This window comes from Sapajus apella, unplaced genomic scaffold (genome assembly GCF_009761245.1).
Source record: "Sapajus apella isolate SASKATOON/1434 unplaced genomic scaffold, GSC_monkey_1.0 scaffold104, whole genome shotgun sequence".
Taxonomy (NCBI): Eukaryota; Metazoa; Chordata; class Mammalia; order Primates; family Cebidae; genus Sapajus; species Sapajus apella.
The window spans coordinates 693,725-714,701 of NW_022437044.1; the positions used below are offsets into that span (position 1 = coordinate 693,725).

The 20,977-nt window shown below is 36.4% G+C and overlaps 1 protein-coding gene across 6 annotated transcripts in view; it reads right to left on the reverse strand.

Annotated features, from left to right (window-relative positions):
- The window catches only part of CHM (CHM Rab escort protein), a 182,384-nt gene that overhangs the window by 75,921 nt on the left and 85,486 nt on the right, over nucleotides 1-20,977 (reverse strand). For all 6 annotated transcript variants that reach the window (XM_032258708.1, XM_032258704.1, XM_032258705.1 and 3 more), the window contains 3 exons: nucleotides 18,229-18,345; nucleotides 17,201-17,321; nucleotides 15,465-15,690 (listed from right to left, as the gene is read on the reverse strand). In XM_032258708.1, coding sequence (XP_032114599.1) covers nucleotides 15,465-15,690; nucleotides 17,201-17,321; nucleotides 18,229-18,345 — 464 coding nt within the window. The remainder of the gene's footprint in view (nucleotides 1-15,464; nucleotides 15,691-17,200; nucleotides 17,322-18,228; nucleotides 18,346-20,977) is intronic.

Consider the following 20,977-nt stretch of genomic DNA (forward strand, 5'->3'; position numbering starts at 1 on the left):
CAAAGATAGGTATGATCGGACCACTGATGGTTACTGGCTCAGAGTGGAGCCCAATCTTGTTTCTCTTTTCTGAGAATGGATGGGTTAACAGTAGTCTGAGATTCCTATAACTCCAGCAAAGTATTCAGCCTACGTTGAATAGTTTCATGTCATAACTTCTTAGGCCCCTTCTAATCATTTCTGAGTACTGATAGCATTCACACCGCTATTGAAAATTTTGGAACCCAGTAAAATACATATTTGCTAATTCTCTAATTGGTCCATGAGTGCATACCATCTGTCTTTAACTAGATGCTTCTTGACAGTGACATCAAGGTTTATGTCATATTCTTTTGCATATACTGTACATCCACTATACTTAGAAGAGTATTATGCAGGGAATAGATGCTTTAAAAAGTTGTTGTTGAATTAAATGGAAATGACAAAAATTACATTTACAACTAAGACCTAGATGCTTCTTCAAAAGATTTTGGTCATTTTCCTTGTTCATTACAATTAGGCCCAGAGACCAATTCTTGTGATTGCTTCTTCTACAGCAGTGTTCTTTAGACCAGCAACATGAGCAATACCTGGGAACTTGTTAAAAATTCACATTTTCATGCTCTACCCAGATCTACAAGTAAGAAATTCTGGAAATGGAGCCCAATAATCTTAATTTCTGACACACCTGAAAGCTTGAAAAACACTGCTCTATTATTTCCTTAACACACAATGTCCTCAGTTATACATCATCTGCTATTCATTCATTAATCCAAAAAATACTTTGTGAGTGACTAATATATATTAGGCATTGCATTCAGACGTTCCTGTATAATTTCTTAATACTGGCTTTTTTTTTTCTAAAAAATTACGATATTTTTTAGAAAAAAAAAGACTTTTCAACTGAGGTAGGAAAAGCCTACCACCTATTTTTAGAAATAAAGTTTTTAGAATACAGCCATATCCATTTTTGAACATATTGTCTATGGCTACAAAAGGCTTCAATAGAGACTATATGACCTACAATACCTAAACTATGTACTATAATACTTAACTCTTTATGAAAAAAAAATCGCTGATTCCTAACATAGATTACTAAATCTGGCTAAGTCTCTAACTGCCTCATATTTGCCCTGGTGGCATTCTATAACAGCAACAGCAGCAATTATTAAAACAATCCCAGTAACAACAGTAATAGTAATAACAGTTAACACTTAGGTAGTACTCGGGCAAGCAATATTAAAAGCACTTTCTACATATTAGCTCATTTTAGTCCTCACAGCCTATGAGGTACGTACTATTATCCATCCAAAAATGAGGATCACAGAAAAGTTAAATAACTTGCCCAAGGATACACAGTTAATAAATAGCACAATCAGGAGATGACTCCATTGGTCTGGCTCTAAAATACACTGTCTACACTATCCTACATTTATTATAATGTTTCTGCCCCAAATGACTAAGGCATACATACTATTTGCATGCATGTTATCTGAAGAGGTGCCTATATATTGTAGATCTAACAGCAACATTTTCCAATTTTTCCCCTTCCCTCAACCCCCAATCCCAAGTGTTTACATCCCAGAAGTACTCTTGTATTCACTCTTTAAAACCTCTTCTTTTTATAAGCTCTTAAGGAATGTTTATCTGAGTTTAAAAAAGTAATAATAATAATTCCTAACAATGGTTCTCAATCCTTGTTTTTAAGTCACGGATGCCTGTGAAATCTGATGAAACTATAGACTCCTTTTATAAAGAAATGAAATATTTTGTATATAAATTCCAAGGTCTTATGGACCCTAGATTAAGAACCTTTCGTATATCTCAATGCAGCTCTCCTCAGCTGCAGTGTTGCAAAAGAACAGTGTGTTGTGATTCAATAACCAAGCTTTACACACACACATTTGGACTAGTCAAATCTACCAATTTGACATAGGATCAGTTTCTGTACCTATATTTGCTATATCCTGTGATTCTATGACACTGTGGGAGGAAGCTAATAGAGTTGGGGACATGAAACAGATCAGCTAACTATTCTAACTGCTAGTGGGCTCCTCAACATTAGTGCTTATCAAATGCACAAATTCAAGTTACAGGGGAAGGGAAGAGATAATCTGCTTATGGCTTGTTTTTCCTTTTACCTTTATCAATTAATTAAAATATGGAAAGTTAAAGTATTTCTCTAAACTGGTATTTTGTATTGGGCACAGAATTGGAACATGTTTCTAGAACACTGTAAGAATGATGCCTACTCCCTCCAATTTTTTCTGGAAACTGAATATGCATTGACAATGAGAAAATAAATAAGTCATAGCAAATTACAAGTTGTTAAAAGTTAAGAAATAGCACAAATATAACAAGATCCAGAAAATAATACAATATTTTTGCAAATTATGCCTTAATTTTTTTCAAAAAAAGGTGTTTAAAAATTATATAATAGGTGACTGAAGAAAAATGCATATTAGGAAATCTGGTTTCTAGCCTCAACTTCTTTTTGTCTTAACTTTGCTCATTTGTAAACATTAGACAACCAGTCAAAATAATATAAAAGAGTTCTATTAACTTTAATTTTTTGGTACTACTACCAGAACAGTAGGAAGATTTTTTACAAGCAAAGAGATTAAGGAGAATACTATTGAAGAAAAGAAAATAATGTACTGTAGAAGAATCCACATCTATAACCTAACTCTACTTGTTAAGTTGGAGGAGCAAGAACATTGGAGGCAGACACTAAAACCTCATCTCAATGTTGCTCTGAATTTACATGCAGTTGAATATATAAACTCTTTAAATTTTCCAACAGTATACTCCTTGGCCAATTTTAAGAATTCTCTTGGTTTTCTAATAGGTTAATCCAGGATAAGAAATGTTTCTTAGATTTCTGAAAACTCTCTAAAGAAAAACACACTGGTTATTATAAAATAAAATAAGGTGGTTTCTTTGGTCTGAAAGATGCTTTATCTTATGATTTATCCAAAGAGAACTAAAAAACATTCAGTAAATTGTACTGACTTTGGACTGAAGAAGGAGATTTTTAAAAGCAGGGGAAAAGACAAAACAATATAAAATACCTTACAGTCTGTATAAATGCACAAATTCCACGATTATGAAATCACAGTACCATGTATGTGTCCCATTTTGGCATAGTTCTTTCTGACATCACTGAGTAAGTTCATCAAATGGGAGATTCCTTTTCTATTCCCTCCATACTGTTCCTATACTTTTGAGCAAGCTGCTTAAATATGCATATATCCATTTATATATTTGTAACTTTTGGTTTTCTCAAATTCTCTTTTTAAAAGCTGTAAGTTAGACAGCTGCTGGTGAGGCTGCAGAGAAAAGTGAAGCTTATCCACCACTGGTGGGAATATAAATTAGCTCAGTGACTAAGGAAAGCAGTTTGTTGATTTCTCAAAGAACTTAAAACAGAGCTGCCATTTGATCTAACAATCTCATTATTGGTTACATACATAAATCATTCTACGATAAAGACACATGTACCCGTACGTTCACTGCAGGACTATTTATAATAGCAAAGACATGGAATCAACCCAAATGCTCATCAATGGAAGACTTGATAAGGAAAATGTGGTACATCTTCACCATGGAATACTACACACCCATAAAAAGGAATGAGGTCATGTCCTTTGCAGGAACATGGATGGAGTTGGAGAACATTATCATTAGCAAACTAACACAGGAAGAGAAAACCAAACGCCACATGTTCTCACTTATAAGTGGGAGCTAAATGATGGGAACACATGGACACATGGAGGGAAAATAATACATGGGGGGGCTTACTTGAGGGTACAGGATGGAAGAAGGGTGAGGATTGAAAAACTAGAAAAACCACCCATCAGGTACAATGTTTATTACCTAACAAAATAATATGTATACCAAAGCCCCTGGATGTAATTTGTATATTTGTCCCTGCCAAAATCTCATGTTGAATTGTAATCCCCAGTATCAGTGGTGGGGCCTGGTGGGAGGTGACTGAATCATGAGTGTGGATTTGTCATGAATGGTTTAGCATCATCCTCTTGGTGCTGTCCTCACTACAGTGAGTTCTCACGAGATCTGGTTGTATAAAAATGCGTAGCACCTCCCTCTCTCTTTCTTATTCCTGCTCTTGCCATGTGATGTGCCTGCTCCAACTTCAGCTTCTGCCATAATTTTCAGCTTCCTGAGGCCTTCCCAAACCCAAGCAGATGCCGGCACCATGCTTTCCATGGTGCTGCATCCTTCCTAAAGTCTGCAGAACTTTGAGCCAATTCAACCTTTTATTTTTATAAATAACGTAGTCTCAGGTATTTCTTTATAAGAGTACAAGAATTGATTAAAAAGAAAACTAGTAGATAGAAATGGGGCATTGCTATAAAGATAGCTGAAAATGTGGAAGCAGCTTTGGAACTGCACAATGAGCAAAGGTTGGAAGAACTTTAATAGCCCAGAAGAAGATAGAAAGATGAGGGAAAGTTTAAAATTTCTCAGAGATTGGATAAATGGCTCTGATCAAAATACTGACAGTGATATGGACAATGAAGTCCAGGTTGAGGAGGACTCAGATAGAAAGGAGGAGCTTATTAGGAACTGGGGCAAAGGCAACCCATGATACGCCTAAGCAAAGACCTTGGCTGCATTCTGTTAATGTCCTGGGGATCTGTGGAAGCTTGAACTTGAGAGTGATGATTTAAGGTATCTGGTTAAAGAAGTTTCTAAGCAGCAAAGTATTCCAGATACGAAGTATTCCAGATACGACCTGGCTGCTTCTAATAGCCTACACTCAATGAGGGAGCAAACAAATGACTTAAGTTGGAACTTATATTTAATGGGAAAGCACAGTATAAAAGTTTAAAAAATTTGTATCCTGACCATGTGGTAGAAAAAAAAGCCCATTTTTAGAAGAATCAAAGTGGGCTGCAGAGCAACCTCTTGCTAGAGAAATGTTCATAACTAAAAAGGAGGCAAGTACTAACGGCCAAGACAATGGAGAAAAGGTTTTGAAGGCATCTCAGAGAACTTCGAGGCCACCCCTCCTATCCAGTGGGCTAGAAAGAAATGGTTTCAGGAGCCAGGCCTAGGGTCCTGCTTCCCTGCACAACATGCTCTCCATATCCAGACCACTCCAGCTCCAGCTTCAGCTCAGAGGACTTCAGGTTCGGCTCTGGTTGTTACTTCAGAGGGTGCAAGCCATAAGCCTTGGTGGCTTCCAGACTATGTTAAGCCTCCAGGCACACAGAGTGCAAGAGTGGTGGGGGCTTGGCAGCCTCCACGTGGATTTCAGAGGATGTATGGGAAAGCTTGGTTGTCCAGACAGAAACCTACTGTACAGACAGAATTCCCACAGAGAGCCGTTATTCGGTCAGTAGAGAGGGAAAATGTGGGGTCAGAGGCCCCAGGCAGAGTCCCCACTGAGGCACTGCATAGTGGAGCTGTGGGAAGGGAGCCACAATCCTCCAGGCCCCAGAATGGTAGAGCCACAGGCAGCTTGAACCCTGCACCTGGAAAAACCACAGGCACTCAACAACCTGTGAGAGCAGCCATGGCGGCTGAACTCTACAAAGTCACAGGGCCACAGCTGCCCAAGGTCTTGGGAGCCCACTCCTTACAGGACTTACATGGGGTCTGTAGCCCCCCCCCCTTTTTTTGGACAATTTCTCCCTTTTGGAATGAAAATTTTTACCCAACAGTTAAACCTCCATTTTGTCTTAGAAGTAAATAATTTGTTTTGATTTTATAGGCCCAGAGGTGGAAAGAACTCATTTCCAGAAAAGAGTTTCAATTTGGTACTTGGGAATTTTGAGTTAATGCTGGAATGAATTAAGATTTTGGTGGGGATTATTGAAAAGGGATGCTTGTATTTTGAAATGTCACAAGGAAATGAGATTTGGGAAGGGCCAGGGAAAGAATGATAAGTTTGTATGTTTGTGCCTGCCCAAAGATCATACTGAATTCTAATTTTCAATATTGGAGGTGTGAAGCCTGTTTAGAGGTGATGGTATCACGGGGGTGAATTTCTCATGAATGGTTTAGCACCATCCTCTTGGGTGCTGCCTTCATGATAATGAGTGAGTTTTCATGAGTTCTGGCTATTTAAAAGTGTATAGCACCTCCCTCTGTCTTGTGCCTGCTTTGGTCATGTGACATGTCTGCTGCCTTTTTGCCTTCCACCATGATTATAAGCTTCCAGAGGCCTTCCCAGAAGTTGAGCAGATCCCAGCATCATGCTTCCTATAAAGTTGCAGAACCATGAGCCAATTACACCTCTTTTCTTTATAAATTACCCAGTCTCAGGTATTTCTTCATAACAATGCAAGAATGGCCTATGACACACAGCGACATGTAATTTATCTACACAGCAAATCTGCACATGTACCCCTGAAAGTAAAATAAAAGTTAAAAACATAAATAAATAAAAGCTATAAGTTAGAGATCAGCTTGTGTTACACAATTTCCTATAAACCTCATATCTTCAATTTTCCACATACAATACTCAGAAAAATTTCACCTGTGGTTGAACAATTGGTACAAAAGTGTTCGGTGGTGTTAATTTATGTTATTTATTTATATATATATAGATTTACATCACATGCTAAAAGTGAAACATACTTATCCTTCAACTTTTAACAATTCTACCATATTAAAGAAAAAAAAAAAAGAGATCAAATCTAGGCCACAGAAAAATGAGACTGAATTATCTAGAAAGTTGACAGTTAAATGCCCTCTTTTAGCAAAAGTAAGTAACAATCTCTGGGCAGTCTACATCTACATATGAAAAAAAAGTGATGTTTGTTGCCACTGATACTGCTCCAATTAACAAGTTATAAATACACGACTTAGTATAAAAAACTTATTCCGAACCAGAATGTACTATGTTACCAACCACACAGATAAACAAATAGGTCAGTCAGGGCTTAAAAAGGACTTCTGTTTGGAAGCTACACTGTGAGAGTTTTAAAGTCTATAAAATGCATATATATTCTGTGCAATGTGCCAGAAAATTTATTAACCAACTCATTTATATTAAGGAAAATTGTAAAGCTTGCTAGACTAGAAAAATATACAGGTTTTGATGACTTTTCTTCCAATATGTTCCAATTATTATATCCTGACATACTAATGGATACTAGGTAGCAACATAAATATGTTTCATTTTCTTTACCAAAAAAAAAAAAAAACTACCTATTTAAATTGATAAAAGCCTCAAAGAACATTTATTCATGAAAGTTATATCTAGTAGTTAAAATGTCACATGCAGAAATCATTTAGAATGCAAGGATATGACTTCCAAATGTCTTTGAATCCTTCATATAAATATGCATGCATACCATTTATAATAGTAGCCTTGATGAGAACATGCTGTAACTGGCTGTGAGAAATGCATAAGAGGCTTATATTAAAACAGAATATAGAATGGTGGTTAGAAATCATAGAACAGGTGACACCTTATTCTGATAACCTGGTAATAAAAAGTACAGGCTATGATGTATAGATGGTGATAGTGTTACTACTTTACGATAAAAATAAAACAATATTTATATGGAATTATAAAGCAGTACAGAGAGAATCTAATATAAAATTAAAAGTTAATATTCGTAGGTCAAGGAAATGCACGTTTATTATAATTCACAGAGAGATTCATGTATATAAAATATAAGACCTCAAGAGTTACCTTAATTATCAAAGAATTACCCAAAAGTTTAATATATATTACTTTAAACACAACAAAAAGGGTTTTTTTGTTGTTGTTGCTTTATATATACATTTAATTACATAATTCCTTGAAAGTAAACTTCAAATTGAAAAGGATGAGGTATAATTTTTTTTTTTCTTGAAGACGGAGTCTCCATCTGTTGTCAAGTTGGAGTGCAGTGGCACGATCTTGGCTCACTGTAACCTCTGCCTCCTGGGTTCAAGCAAATTCTCCTGCCTCAGCCTCTCGAGTAGCTGGGACTACAGGCGCATGCCACCTCGCCCAGCTAATTTTTATATTTTTAGTACAGGTGAGTTTCACCATATTGGCCAGGGTGGCCTCGATGTCTTGACCTTGTGATCCACCCACCTCGGCCTCCCAAAGTGCTGAGATTACAGGCGTGAGCCACCTTGCCCAGAAGGATGATGTATAATTTTTATAAAAAACACTCAATCTAAGCCTCGTGTAGGCTCTGCAGAGAATAAAAATATATGTAAGGCTAACAAATTTCAGCCTTAAGGTTACAACCATCTTTGAAGAAAAATGTTTTCTTTATCTAAGATTCAATACATAAGGTCACATTCCGGAATTTTATATCCGTACAAGACAAACAAAACTTGCAAATGTCTCTTCCCATCAAAAGAAATAAACAAAAACCAAATGAATATTTTTTAAATGTATGAAATAGAAATAGAGGGATTTAGTGGAAAAAAGAGAAATAGAGCTAAATATTCCATTTTTGTAAAACACCACTAAGGAAGCCAGTGAGCTTTAGATAACTTCCCAGTGATCTGTTCATTCTGTCTCTGTTCCTTACTCTAAGCTCCATAGGACTGAGTAGCAAGTGGCAACATGAGAGAAAACGTGGTGTGTCTCCTCTGAATCAGGCAATGACACAGGAAGTGAAAAAGAGTAAGTAAGAAAACCACAGGACTCCCCGCTCTTAGATTCAGTTGATAGAAGGACCTCTGGCTCCTGGAGGACATGGCACTCCCCATTTATTCCTACTTTGACAAGTAATCAGAAGAGGAAGGGCTTGTCTAGAAATACACAGATCTATCATATTCGGAAACAAGTTACTTCCAAATTTATAATGTTCTCACCTAAAGTCATAAAATCATATATTTGGGAAATGTAAATTTAAGAAGACCTACTTCTGGTGGTAAACTGAACTAGATACTATGAAGAGACTTCCTGTTAATACCAAAACTAGGTCATGTATGAAATAACTGTTATTGAACCCATGACACTGAAGGAGGAAGAGAAATGTCCACGGGAAACACTGATCTCCATGTACATACAATACAAACCCTAACCTAAAAGCTTTGAGCAAGAAACACTGAAATTAAAAAAAAACAAAAAAAGTCTTGTGACAGTATCACTATGTGGAGGTTGTATTGCACTATTAAGTGAGAACGCCCAAAGGGAACTAAAATGGTCTCAAGTCTGTACTGCCTTGATGATAAAGCAAACACAAATAATCCCTGAAGAAAGGCACTTCTAATTTAGGTCTCCAGTTTAAAATCAATCAAATATAAACTCTCAGCCAAGGAAAAGCACTGCACACACACAAAAAATAAACCATTGAGATGAATCAATAGAAGCAATACATGGTAATATTAGACCGTTATGAAGTTTAAATATTAGAGTTATCAGAAAGAGAATGTAAAATATCTATACATGAAATGATTAAAAAAATAGAATAAGTAATTTCAAAAAATGGACAAGTAAAATAATATATCAAGAATGACAAGGAAGACGGGGAGAAGTTCTAAAAATGAAAGATAATATTGAAAAAAATGAATGGGTTACAGGTGAAGAGAATTAATATACTGGAATACAGATCTTAATTATGTATCCAGAATGCAGCCAGAAAGACAGGAAGATAGCAAATATAAAAAAGAGATTCAAAGATATAGAAGAGAGAATTCTAAGTTCTAAAACATACCTATTTAGGGCTCCAAAAAGGTGAGAAGAAAAAAGGAAGAAAAACAACACTTATAAAGATATTGGCTGATAAATTTCCAAAACAATAAACAACATAAATTTACAGACAGAGGAAGCACAATATATTTGGTTGAGCCACAGGACAATGTAGAACTAAAATGGCTGAATAATGCTAATTTTATATGGTTTGACCTATACTAAGCAAGATAAATCTAAAGAAATCAACACCTAAGATTTACTGTAGGAAAAATATGGAACACAAAAGACAAACTATATTAAAAATGTGAGAGAAAAAAGGTAACTTTGTAACTTTTCATAATAAAGAAATGGCAAAGTAGGCTGACATTGAACTTTTCAGCAGCAAAAATGGAACACAAATGACAATGGAATAAAATTTTAAAGTAATGAAAAGAAAAAAATTGACAGCCTAGCATTGTTTACTCAGTAAACTTCCACTCAAGACAAAAAAGAAGAAAAAGTTATTATTAGATACATGCAATTAGGAAGCATTTGCCACCAATAGTTGTAAACTAGAAGAACTATTCTTAAATGCTTATATTAGAAAATTTTTTAAAGATGCATACTTAATTCATGAAGTTTCAGCCTAATAATTGCAAGGGCATGGGAGGGGAGAGATGATCTAAATAAAATCCAAAGAAGGCAAAATAAAGGCGATAATAAAGAGCAGAAAATAATGAATTAGGACACAAAGCTACAACTGAATAAAAAAATCCCAAATTTGATTTCTGAAAAACAGAGAGAGGTTGTAAAACTTGCCCAAAGTTACATGGCTAACAAACAGAAAATCCTGGACTTAAGATCTTTTTTCCATACTTCAGGTATACTACATGACCTCCCAAAAAAAGCTAAGTATAACAAAAAAGATTGTTCTAATTTGACTACATTAATCTTCATGACTTTTATGTATCATAAAAACCATAAGACAAAATGTATCCAACACATATAACTGAAAGAAAATCAATAATGAGAATACATTTTAAAACTCCTACAAATCGCCGGGCGCGGTGGCTCACGCCTGTAATCCCAGCACTTTGGGAGGCCGAGGCAGGTGGATCACGAGGTCAAGAGATCGAGACCATCTGGTCAACATGATGAAACCCCGTCTCTACTAAAAATACAAAAAATCAGCCGGGCATGGTGGCACGTGCCTGTAATCCCAGCTACTCAGGAGGCTGAGGCAGGAGAATTGCCTGAACCCAGGAGGCGGAGGTTGCGGTGAGCCGAGATCGCGCCATTGCACTCCAGCCTGGATAACGAGAGCGAAACTCCGTCTCAAAAAAAAAAAAAAAAAAAAAAAAAAAAAAAAAACTCCTACAAATCAGTAAGAAAAAGACAACAACCCAAGAGACAAATAGGCAAAAGTCAACAACCAGAGGGTGGAGGAAGATGGTCAAATAAAAGCCTCTAGTGATCATCCCTCCCACAGGAACACCAAATTTTAACAACTAACTACACACAAAAAAAGCACCATCATAAGAAGCAAAATTCAGGTAAGCAATCACAGTGCCAGGCTGCAACTTCCTATCACGGAAGGAGGCACTGAAGACAAGTCTTGAATTGCTGACGCCACCCCTCCCCAATTCCATGGCAGTGGCCACATGGTGTGGAGAGAGAAATCTATGCATTTGAGGAAGCGAGAGCATAGCCACTGAAGGATGTAGCATTGAACTTGGTGCTGCCCTGCCAGTGGAGAACAAAGCTATGCTGGGCTCAGCTAGCATTGAAAGAGCATTTGGACCAGCCCTAGCAAGAGAGGAATGGCCCATCCCAGCAGATGGAACTCGAGCTTCTCAGCAAGCCTTGCCACAATGGGCTAAAGTGCTCTGGAGTTCTAGGCAAACTTGAAAGGCAGTCTAGGACACAAAGACTGTAAATCCTAGGTAAGTGCTAATGTTGGGCTGGGCTTAGAGCCCGTGGACTAGGGCAGCACATGACCTACGGAGAAATCAGCCTGGGTAGCTAAGGGAGTGCTTGTGCCACCCCTCCCCAAACCCTAGGCTATTCGGCTCACAACAATGAAGGTAAATAATTCCTTCTGCTTGAGAAGAGGAGAGCAAAGAGTAAGAGGACTTTGTCTTGCATCTTGGATCGCAGTTCAGCCACAAAAAGATATCAGGCAGAGTCATAAGACCGCCATTCTAGATCCTAACTCCCAGAAAACATTTCTAGACATACCATGGACCATAAGGGAACCCACTGCCTGGAAAGAAACGACCCAATCCTGGCAGGGTTCATAACCTGCTGGTTAAAAAGCCCTTGGGTACAGAATAATCAACAGTAATATCCAGGTAGTATACCGTGAGCCTGGGGTGAGATTCTGAGACATGTTGGCTTCAGGTGAAACCCAGTACCTTCGCAGCTGTGGTGTCTATGGAGAAAGACTTCTGCTTGAGAAAAACAGAGAAAAAAGAAAAGGGGCCCTTTGTTGTGTGCTAAGCGCCAACTCGGCCATAGGGGTGCAGAGTACCAAACAGGCTCTTGGGGACCCCAAGTCAAGGCCTAGGCTCTTAGACAGCCTTTCTAGACCTACCCTTGGTCAGAGGGGATCACGCTGCCACGAAGGGTAAGGCCCAGGCCTGGAAGCATTCTACACAAGCTTACTGAAGAGCACTTGGGATTGAAGTGAACATCAGGGGTGGCCTGGCAGAACTCCCAGTGGGCCAGTGGCTGTGGTGGCTACTGGGAAAGGCTGAGAGAAGTAAAATTATCCTTGCTTGCAGATGATATAATTTTATAGTTGGAGAAGCCTAAAGTCTCCATCAAGAAACTATTAGACTGACAAATTCACTAAAGTTGCAGGATATAAAATCAATACAAAAAATCAGTAGCATTTCCATATGTCAACACTGAAAAATCTGAAAAAGAAATTTTAAAAAGTAATCTCAATTAGAATACCCACAAATGCAATTAAATACCACGGAATTAATCAAGGAAGTGAAAGATTCCTACAATGAAATCTATAAAACACTGATGAAGACATTGAAGAGGACACAAAGAAATGGAAAACCATTCCATGTTCATGGACTGGAAGAATCAATACTGTTAAGATGTCCATACTACACAAAGCAATCTACAGATTTAATGTGATCTATATCAAAATATCAATGGCATTCTTCAGAGAAATAAAAAAATCCTAAATGTATATGGAACCACAAAAGACCCAGAATTGCCAAAGCTATCCTGAGCTAAAAGAACAACACTGGAGGAATCACATTACCTTACTTCAAAATAGTCACCGAAACAGCATGGTACTGTAATAGAAACAGACACATAAACCAAAGGAACAGAACAGAGAACCCAGAAACAAATCCACACACCCACAATGAACTCATTTTTGACAAAGGTGCCAAGAATATACACTGGGTAAAAGGCAGTCTTTTCAATAAAGGGTGTTGGGATAACTGGATATCCACATGCAGAAAAATGAAACTAGATCCCATCTTTCACTGTATATAAAAAGCAAATCCAAATGGATTAAAGAGTTATACCTAACGCCTCAAACTATGAATCTACTACAAGAAAACATCGGAGAAAACCTCTAGGATACTGGTCTGGGCAAAGATTTCTTGAACAATGACCCATAAGTACCGGCAACTAAAGGAAAAATGGACAAATGGGATCACATGAAGTTAAAAAGCTTCTGCACAGCAAAAGAAACCATAAAGTGAAAAGACAAACCACAGAATGAAAGAAAATATTTGCAAACTATCCATCTGACAAGGAATTAATGACCAGAATATTTAAGTAGCTCAAACAACTCTACAAGGAAAAAATCTAATGATGTGATTAAATAATGGGGAAAATAGCTGAACGGACATTTCTCAAAAGGAAACAAACAAATGGCAAAGAGACATATAAAAAGGTGCTCAACATCACTGATCATCAGATAAATGCACATCAAAACTACAATGAGATATCGTATTGCCCCAGTTAAAGTAACTTTTATTCAAAAGAAAGGCACTAGCAAATGCTGGCAAGGATATGGAGAAAAGGGAACCCTCAAACACTGTGGGTGGGAGTGTAAATTTGTACAAACACTATGGAGAACAGTTCAGAAGTTCCTCAGAAAACTAAAAATAAAACTATCATATGATCCAGCAATCCCACTGCCAGGTATATACCCTAAAGAAAGGAAATCAGTGTAGCAAAAGGATATCTGCATACCACATGTTGCAGCACTGTTCACAATAGCCAAGATTTGGAAGCAACCTAAGTGTCCAGCAATGGATAAATGGGTAAAGAAAATGTAGTACAGTTACACCATGGAATACTATTCGGCCATAAAAAGAATGAGATCCTGATATCTGCATCAACATGGATGAAAGTGGAGGCCAAAGTGAAATAAGCCAGGCACAGAAAGATAAACAATGCATATCCTCACTTATTTGTGGGAGATAAAAATTAAAACAATTAAACATATGGAGACAGAAAGTAGAAGCATGGTTATCAGAGCCCGGGGAGGGTTTTGAGGGGGTATCGGGTCAGTGGGAATAATTAATAGGTACAAAACGTAGTTAGAAAGAATGAACAGAATCTAGTATTTGATATCACAACAGGGTGACTACAGTCAATAATGATTTAATTCTACATGTTAAAATAAAGAGTATAATTGGATTTTTTCAACACAAAGGATAAATGCTTGAGGGGATGGATACCGCATTTACCATGACGGATTGCACTTGGCATACCTGTATTAAAGTATGCCATGTACCCCAAAAATATATATGCCTACTATGTACCCATGCACACACAAAGGATTTTTTAATGTGTAAAACAAACAAGAAAAAGACACAAACAAGTATTCCCTGAAGATAAAACATGAATGGCCAGTAAACAAATGAGAAGAGGTTCAACTTCATAGGTAATTAGGGAAATGAAAAATCAAAATCCAATGCAATGATAATTTACGTGAGTTAGACTGACAAAAAATTTTTAAATCTTGGCAAACATGTAAAGTTTTGGGTACTCCTTTTTTTTTTTTTTTTTTTTGAGACGGAGTTTCACTCTTGTTACCCAGGCTGGAGTGCAATGGCGTGATCTCGGCTCACCGCAACCTCCGCCTCCTGGGTTCAGGCAATTCTCCTGCCTCAGCCTCCCAAGCAGCTGGGACTACAGGCACGCGCCACCATGCCCAGCTAATGTTTTGTATTTTTAGTAGAGACGGGGTTTCACCATGTTGACCAGGATGGTCTCGATCTCTTGACCTCGTGATCCACCCGCCTCGACCTCCCAAAGTGCTGGGATTACAGGCTTGAGCCACCGCGCCCGGCCTTTGGGTATTCTTATGTACTGCTAAAAGGTTATAATTGGTACAGCCTTCTAGAGAAATAACTGGACGCTATGTTGTAAAGTGTTAACATTCATGTATCTCATGACTCGGGAATTCCACTGCTAGATATCTTTCCGAGAGAAATTCTTGAACATATATAACTTGAAACATACACAAGGGTGTTAATTGCAAAAAACTGGAAACATCCTGTGTTCATCAACAGAAAAATGAAAAAACAGATTGTGGTGTAGTCACAATAAAATACTATATATAGCAATAAAAATTAACTAAAATGACTCAATGACAATACTTTCCATCATGCTATTGAGTGGAAAAAGGAATTTATAGCATTTTTATAAAGCTCAAAACTAGGCCACATTGAATATATCACTTAGTTGTGTAGACAGGCAGGAAATAGATTATTTAAAAAAATAGAACAAAGTATGTGTTTGCATACACTACATCTTGAACAAATGTCTTTTTTGCCTTCCTAATTTTCATCTGTTATTCAAGTATCACCTTTAGAAGGGACAAGAAAACCAATGGCAAACTTACCTGCAGAAACACTGGGGGAGTTCTCCTTGTCCATATAAAGGAAACAAAAATGGAGTGTTGCCATACCGCCCAAGACAGTGAAGAAAGTTTTTGGTAGCTTTGAGACCATCTATGGTACTGCTGGCTGTCTGTGATGTCATTGCAATTGAATGCAGGACAATATATTGAAGGTTGGGGGTTAATTTTTGAGTTTTTAAATATTCATAAAATGTAATCTCTTCATAGCCTATGAAAAGACGAAATTTTATCACTTACAATCAGAACTAAACTTCTATTTAAAGCGACCCCACAAAAAGGAGATAAAGTGTGTTTCAAAATCTTCACAAAGGCTGCAGGTTGGTATTACTATATTTTGGACAACGAAGGTTGATCTTAGAAAAAAGTGAAAACAATCTTGTTCTCCTATTTGGAGTAATGGCACATTTTTAAGCTTTAAATAATGAATTTTGATTGAGCATTTTGCGGATTTAAAAAAAAAAAAAAAACACTAGAAAATAATTAAATAATTGAATGGGTTACCATAGTTTGCAATTACCTCACTTTACTATCATGAAACCTGCAGGATAATGCCAATAACGGTACTTGAAAATATTAAAACACTATGACAACATGGGAATGTAGTAATTTAAAATGATAAATATGTGAGTTTTGCAAAATGTATACTTCTCACTAATACTCAGAAAATAAACTAAAAAATAATAAAACGAATTTCTGTGTGGCTACTATACTCAGTCTTTTGGCCATATAATCACATCAAAACATGTGGACCCTTAACAGCTACTCCTTTAAACCAAGAACAGAAAACTACATTGGACTGTTAGTGGCGGGAAACACAATCCCATGACAAAAGACAAAAACTTTACAGAAATAATTTACATAAATAAAAATTATAAAAATTTACTGAGAGAATTTAAGTTTATACAGCCACTATGGATAACAACATGACAGAATCTAGTAGACTTGAAGGGTTAAGAGCAAGGATTAGAATTTTATTATTTCACAGAGGAAAAAAAACTACTGCTGAACTTCTCATTATAACTTTAAATTATCAATGGTATATTTCAATTTTGGATAACACTTTCAGACCAAAGGACTTAAAAGAATACAGCTCTGATACTAAAATGGCATAATCAATTTTTAACAGACTGTGAAGTAACTGTCCCCAGATCACATAGTGAAATAGATAAAAGCCAAGAACAGAAACCATGCCTTTTCTGAATCTACTATTTTCCCCTCATATACCATCTAGCTTTTTATTTTTCAAACAAAATTGTTCAAGATTCTAGGCAAATCCTGGAAAATGAAAAAATATATAGTATTTCCATTTATGAGAAAAAATAATGGACTCATGAAAAGGGATTATCATCTATGAAGAGTCAGCTGACAGTAGTATTTAAATAATAAGAATAAAAATTAAAATCTACCATGCCACTTCAGCAATAATGAAAATATCTGCACTGTAGCCACATGTGACTATGGAGCCCTTGAAATATGGCTAATGAGACTGAGAAACTGAATGTTTTTATTTTATTTCATTTTAATTAATTTAAATAGCAACACGTTACTAATGGCTAACCTATTGAATAGTGCAGTTAAAATGCATTTTAAAACAGTAATAAGTGGCTCACTTATTATGCTTTAAGGAGTTTAATGCTTTAATATGCTCACAGAGCGAGTATATTAAAATAGTAAGAAATGTCAAATAATTGGAGAACACAACTTAATGAAAAAAGTACCTTTATATTCATCAGGATATTTCTCATATTCCATACAAAATGTAAGAAATTTCATTAGCATTCGCTTTTCTACCATAGAAAGTTGTTTGCTATTAAAGACATCGGCTCTGGAACAAGGTACCTGAAAAATATTATAATTTTAAGTTAAAAAACTGCTTCCCAATGATACAAGTATTCCAAATTATACTTTTTTCCCTTTACATGTAACAGGATTATCATTTCTACTATAGCCAGGCTTTTTCACATCACCTTCCATCAGTACTAATGGCATCTCTGCTAACTTCAGAGCTAATTGTGAGCTTTCTTACTTAATTCTGCCAAGTTACTCCTCATGCCATTAAAAGGCTAACGGCATCTCACCCTAACACAGAACAAATTTAGCAGTGCTATCTAAAACAAATACTGTGGTTCTCCCAACATACATGTTAGCACATTTTTATGCCTTTTCTCCAATTAATCTGCCTTTCGTGAGTTCATTTTTCAGTGAAACTTCCGAGGGTTAAGAGGGAGTGTTTCCCTTGGTCCCTACAGTTTTGGTGCCATAAGCAGGATAGCAAAGCTGTGCTCTTCTGGAAACTGCAGTCAAGAACCCAGCATCTGGTCAGCTGTCACAAGGGTCAGAATTGTTTACCAGCAAGGCTCCAGGCCTCCTTCTGTCTGTGGAATCTGATCAAGTGGACAGTAAAAAAAAAAAAAAAAAAAAAAAAAATCACTGTTTCTTTCTTTTCCCTCTCCAAAATCTTGATTAATGGGAGAAAAGGATTTGTGTGACTAGTCTTGGGTGTAGTGCCCCTGGTGTGCTTTTTGGTACTTCGTGCACTTTTTGGTACCAACACTAAGCTGCAGAATAAGTCATGAGAAAATTAGCACTAGAAATTTTAATTAAGCATTTACATTTGTAAATCACTATACAGGACTGGAACTTCCTGCTTTATGAGGAAAATAACAATTTTATTTGCTTATCTTTCCAAAACAAACAATAATAACTTAAGCTGATGCCCAGTTACAATTCTTGATCGCCACAGTACCTGTTCCACTCTTCCATCTCGAAATGCAAGAATCCTGGTAATATTTTTAAACTCTGCATATCGACTAACATTAGATTTGATTAGAAGATCAATTAGTAATCCTCGAGAATACAGCAGCTGTACAAAGAAAATATTTTAGAAGATAGAAGTTGAAATAGTGGAAAAATTGGGAAACAATAAAGATACATAATTTTGTTATATTTTTGATCATTTGTAGGAAGTATCATACCCATAAATATTATAATATATAACACAATCTATTACAGGTTTATAATTGATTAGCTGAAATTCACAATCCAAAAAACTTTGCAATCCATAAGTTTTTTCATAACTTGTTTAGCAGCAAAACATGATCCAAACTGATAAGGCACTTCTGGCTTTGTTTGTCCAAATTAATGTAAATATTCATACATTTCACTGTAGAAATAATGTGTTTAGAGTGCCTCCTCAGACCCTGCTAATAATTCAACCTAACATATAACATAGCAGCATATGTACTTCATTATTTCCTAAAATATTTTTTTTTAATCTTAATGACAGAACACACCAGGCCCTGAGGATTTTGGATAAGAGACTATAGTTTTACACAAAGCCAGGTAGTTATAAGAAGAAATCAGCCCAGTGAACCTCCCTACCGCATTAAAAAAGAAAAAAATATTTGTCATGCATTTATACCGAAAGAGTCAAATTATAAGGTCCCTCTGTAATTCTAGAAGTCTGGGTTTATATGAGATAAGTTGTTCTCAAAAATCGAAGATGATGGTTATTGCTGGCAAGGACGTGAGAAATTGACTTAATCTTTCAACATCTCATAAGTAGTATCAGAGAGATAAAAGCAATAATGTTAAGTATTATCTAGCCCGCTAACCTTACGGTTAAATGCAACAGATCTGACTTTTTCCTACATTAAGATACTCTTAAATAATGTCTGTAACTCAATAAATATTAAAAACAAATGTTACATCTATAAGTGGGGAAAAAGAAAATTAGCTTTACTATACAAAGAAAAAGGAATCTCAAAAATCAATCTAAACCATTAATCTGAACATCTAATAAGTCAGTAAAAATTACCAGTAAATCAATACCATTCAAGTAAAATTTTATAAACTAATAGTTCAGTATTCTGTAAAACCAAATTGACATCGCTTTTTAAAAACTAATCTCATTATCCTGATTAAATATGGCATGTTACTTCATTACCCTCTTTCTAACACACTACAAAACTGATACAGCCCATGCCAATTCTTAACTCTATAATAATGATTAAAAAGTTACTTCAAAAAACTCATTTTTTAAAAAGACACACATTTGAGATTCAAGGATCCCTAAATAGCCATAATAATTTCACAAACATTAAGATATAAAACCAAAAAATGCATTTTTATTGAATAAGATACAATAAAGCTTAAGGTTTAATGCCAGCTTGAAAAATAATGCATTTAAGATACCACAAAAAAATGAAAACAAATTTCAATTAAAATTATACTAGATGTTTGTTTCTGATGCTCAGAAATAATAAACGTATACAATATTAAAAAATCTAAGCCTCTTTTTCTTTTCTCTTTTTTTTTTTTTTTTTTTTGAGGCAGAATCTCACTCTGTTGCCCAGGCTGGAGTGCAGTGGCTCTATCTCAGCTCGCTGCAACCTGTCTCCCAGGTTCAAGCCATTCTTCTGTTCCAGCCTCCTGAGTATCTGGGATTACAGGCATGTACTACCACGTCCAGCTAATTTTTTGTATTTAGTAGAGACGGGGTTTCACCATGTTGGTCAGGCTGGTCTCGAACTCCCGACTTTAGGTGATCCACCCACCTCAGCTTCCCAAAGTGCTGGGATTACAGGCATGAGCCACGGTGCCCGGCCTAAGCCTTTTTTTAACCACCCTCTAAGTGATCTACCACAGCAATTCTAAGTGATCTACCACAGTGATGAGGGGCTAAAGAGCAGTGCAATTTGATTACAATAATGGAAATTAGATTTAATAATTACCAATTTTTCCTTCACTTAGCATGTTGATTCCATAATTACAAAGAGTATGGACTTACTTAGAAATGAACTTTCATTTTAAGAATTTCATCTTTGATCTTCTCTATTAGTCTGAGCAGTATGAAACTATACATATTTAACTAACCTACCCTGAGCTATTACTTTTTAAAAGGCTATATACATGAATGTGTATTGTAAACTGCAAAGCGCCACAGTATGTGATAATTATATCACGATGCCTTTGAGGTCGAACGCATATAGAAATGTCAAGTAGTTTAGAGATACTGAGTTAGACTTTAGAAAAGAGGTAGGGATTTGGTCAGGTGCAGTGGATCACGTCTGTAATCCCAGGACTTTGGGAGGCCGAAGAGGGTGGATCACAAGGTCAGGAGATCGAGACCATCCTCACCAACTTGGTGAAACCCTGTCTCTAATAAAAATACAAAGATTAGCCAGGCATGGTGGCACGCACCAAAGTCCCAGCTACTCAGTAGGCTGAGGCAGGAGAATGGCTTGAACCCACGAGGTGGAAGTTGCAGTGAACCAAGATCACGCCACTCACTGCACTCCAGCCTGGCGACTGAGCAAGACTCCATCTCAAAAAAAACAATAATAATAAAAGAGGTAGAGCTTTAAGATAGATATTTGGCAATCATCCTAAACTTAGATGTTATTAACTACAATTATCAAAACAGATGAATTTCTAAGGAGTGACCAATTGCCCCAGTAGCATGGAATACATGCTTTCCATTCAGTATGCACTGA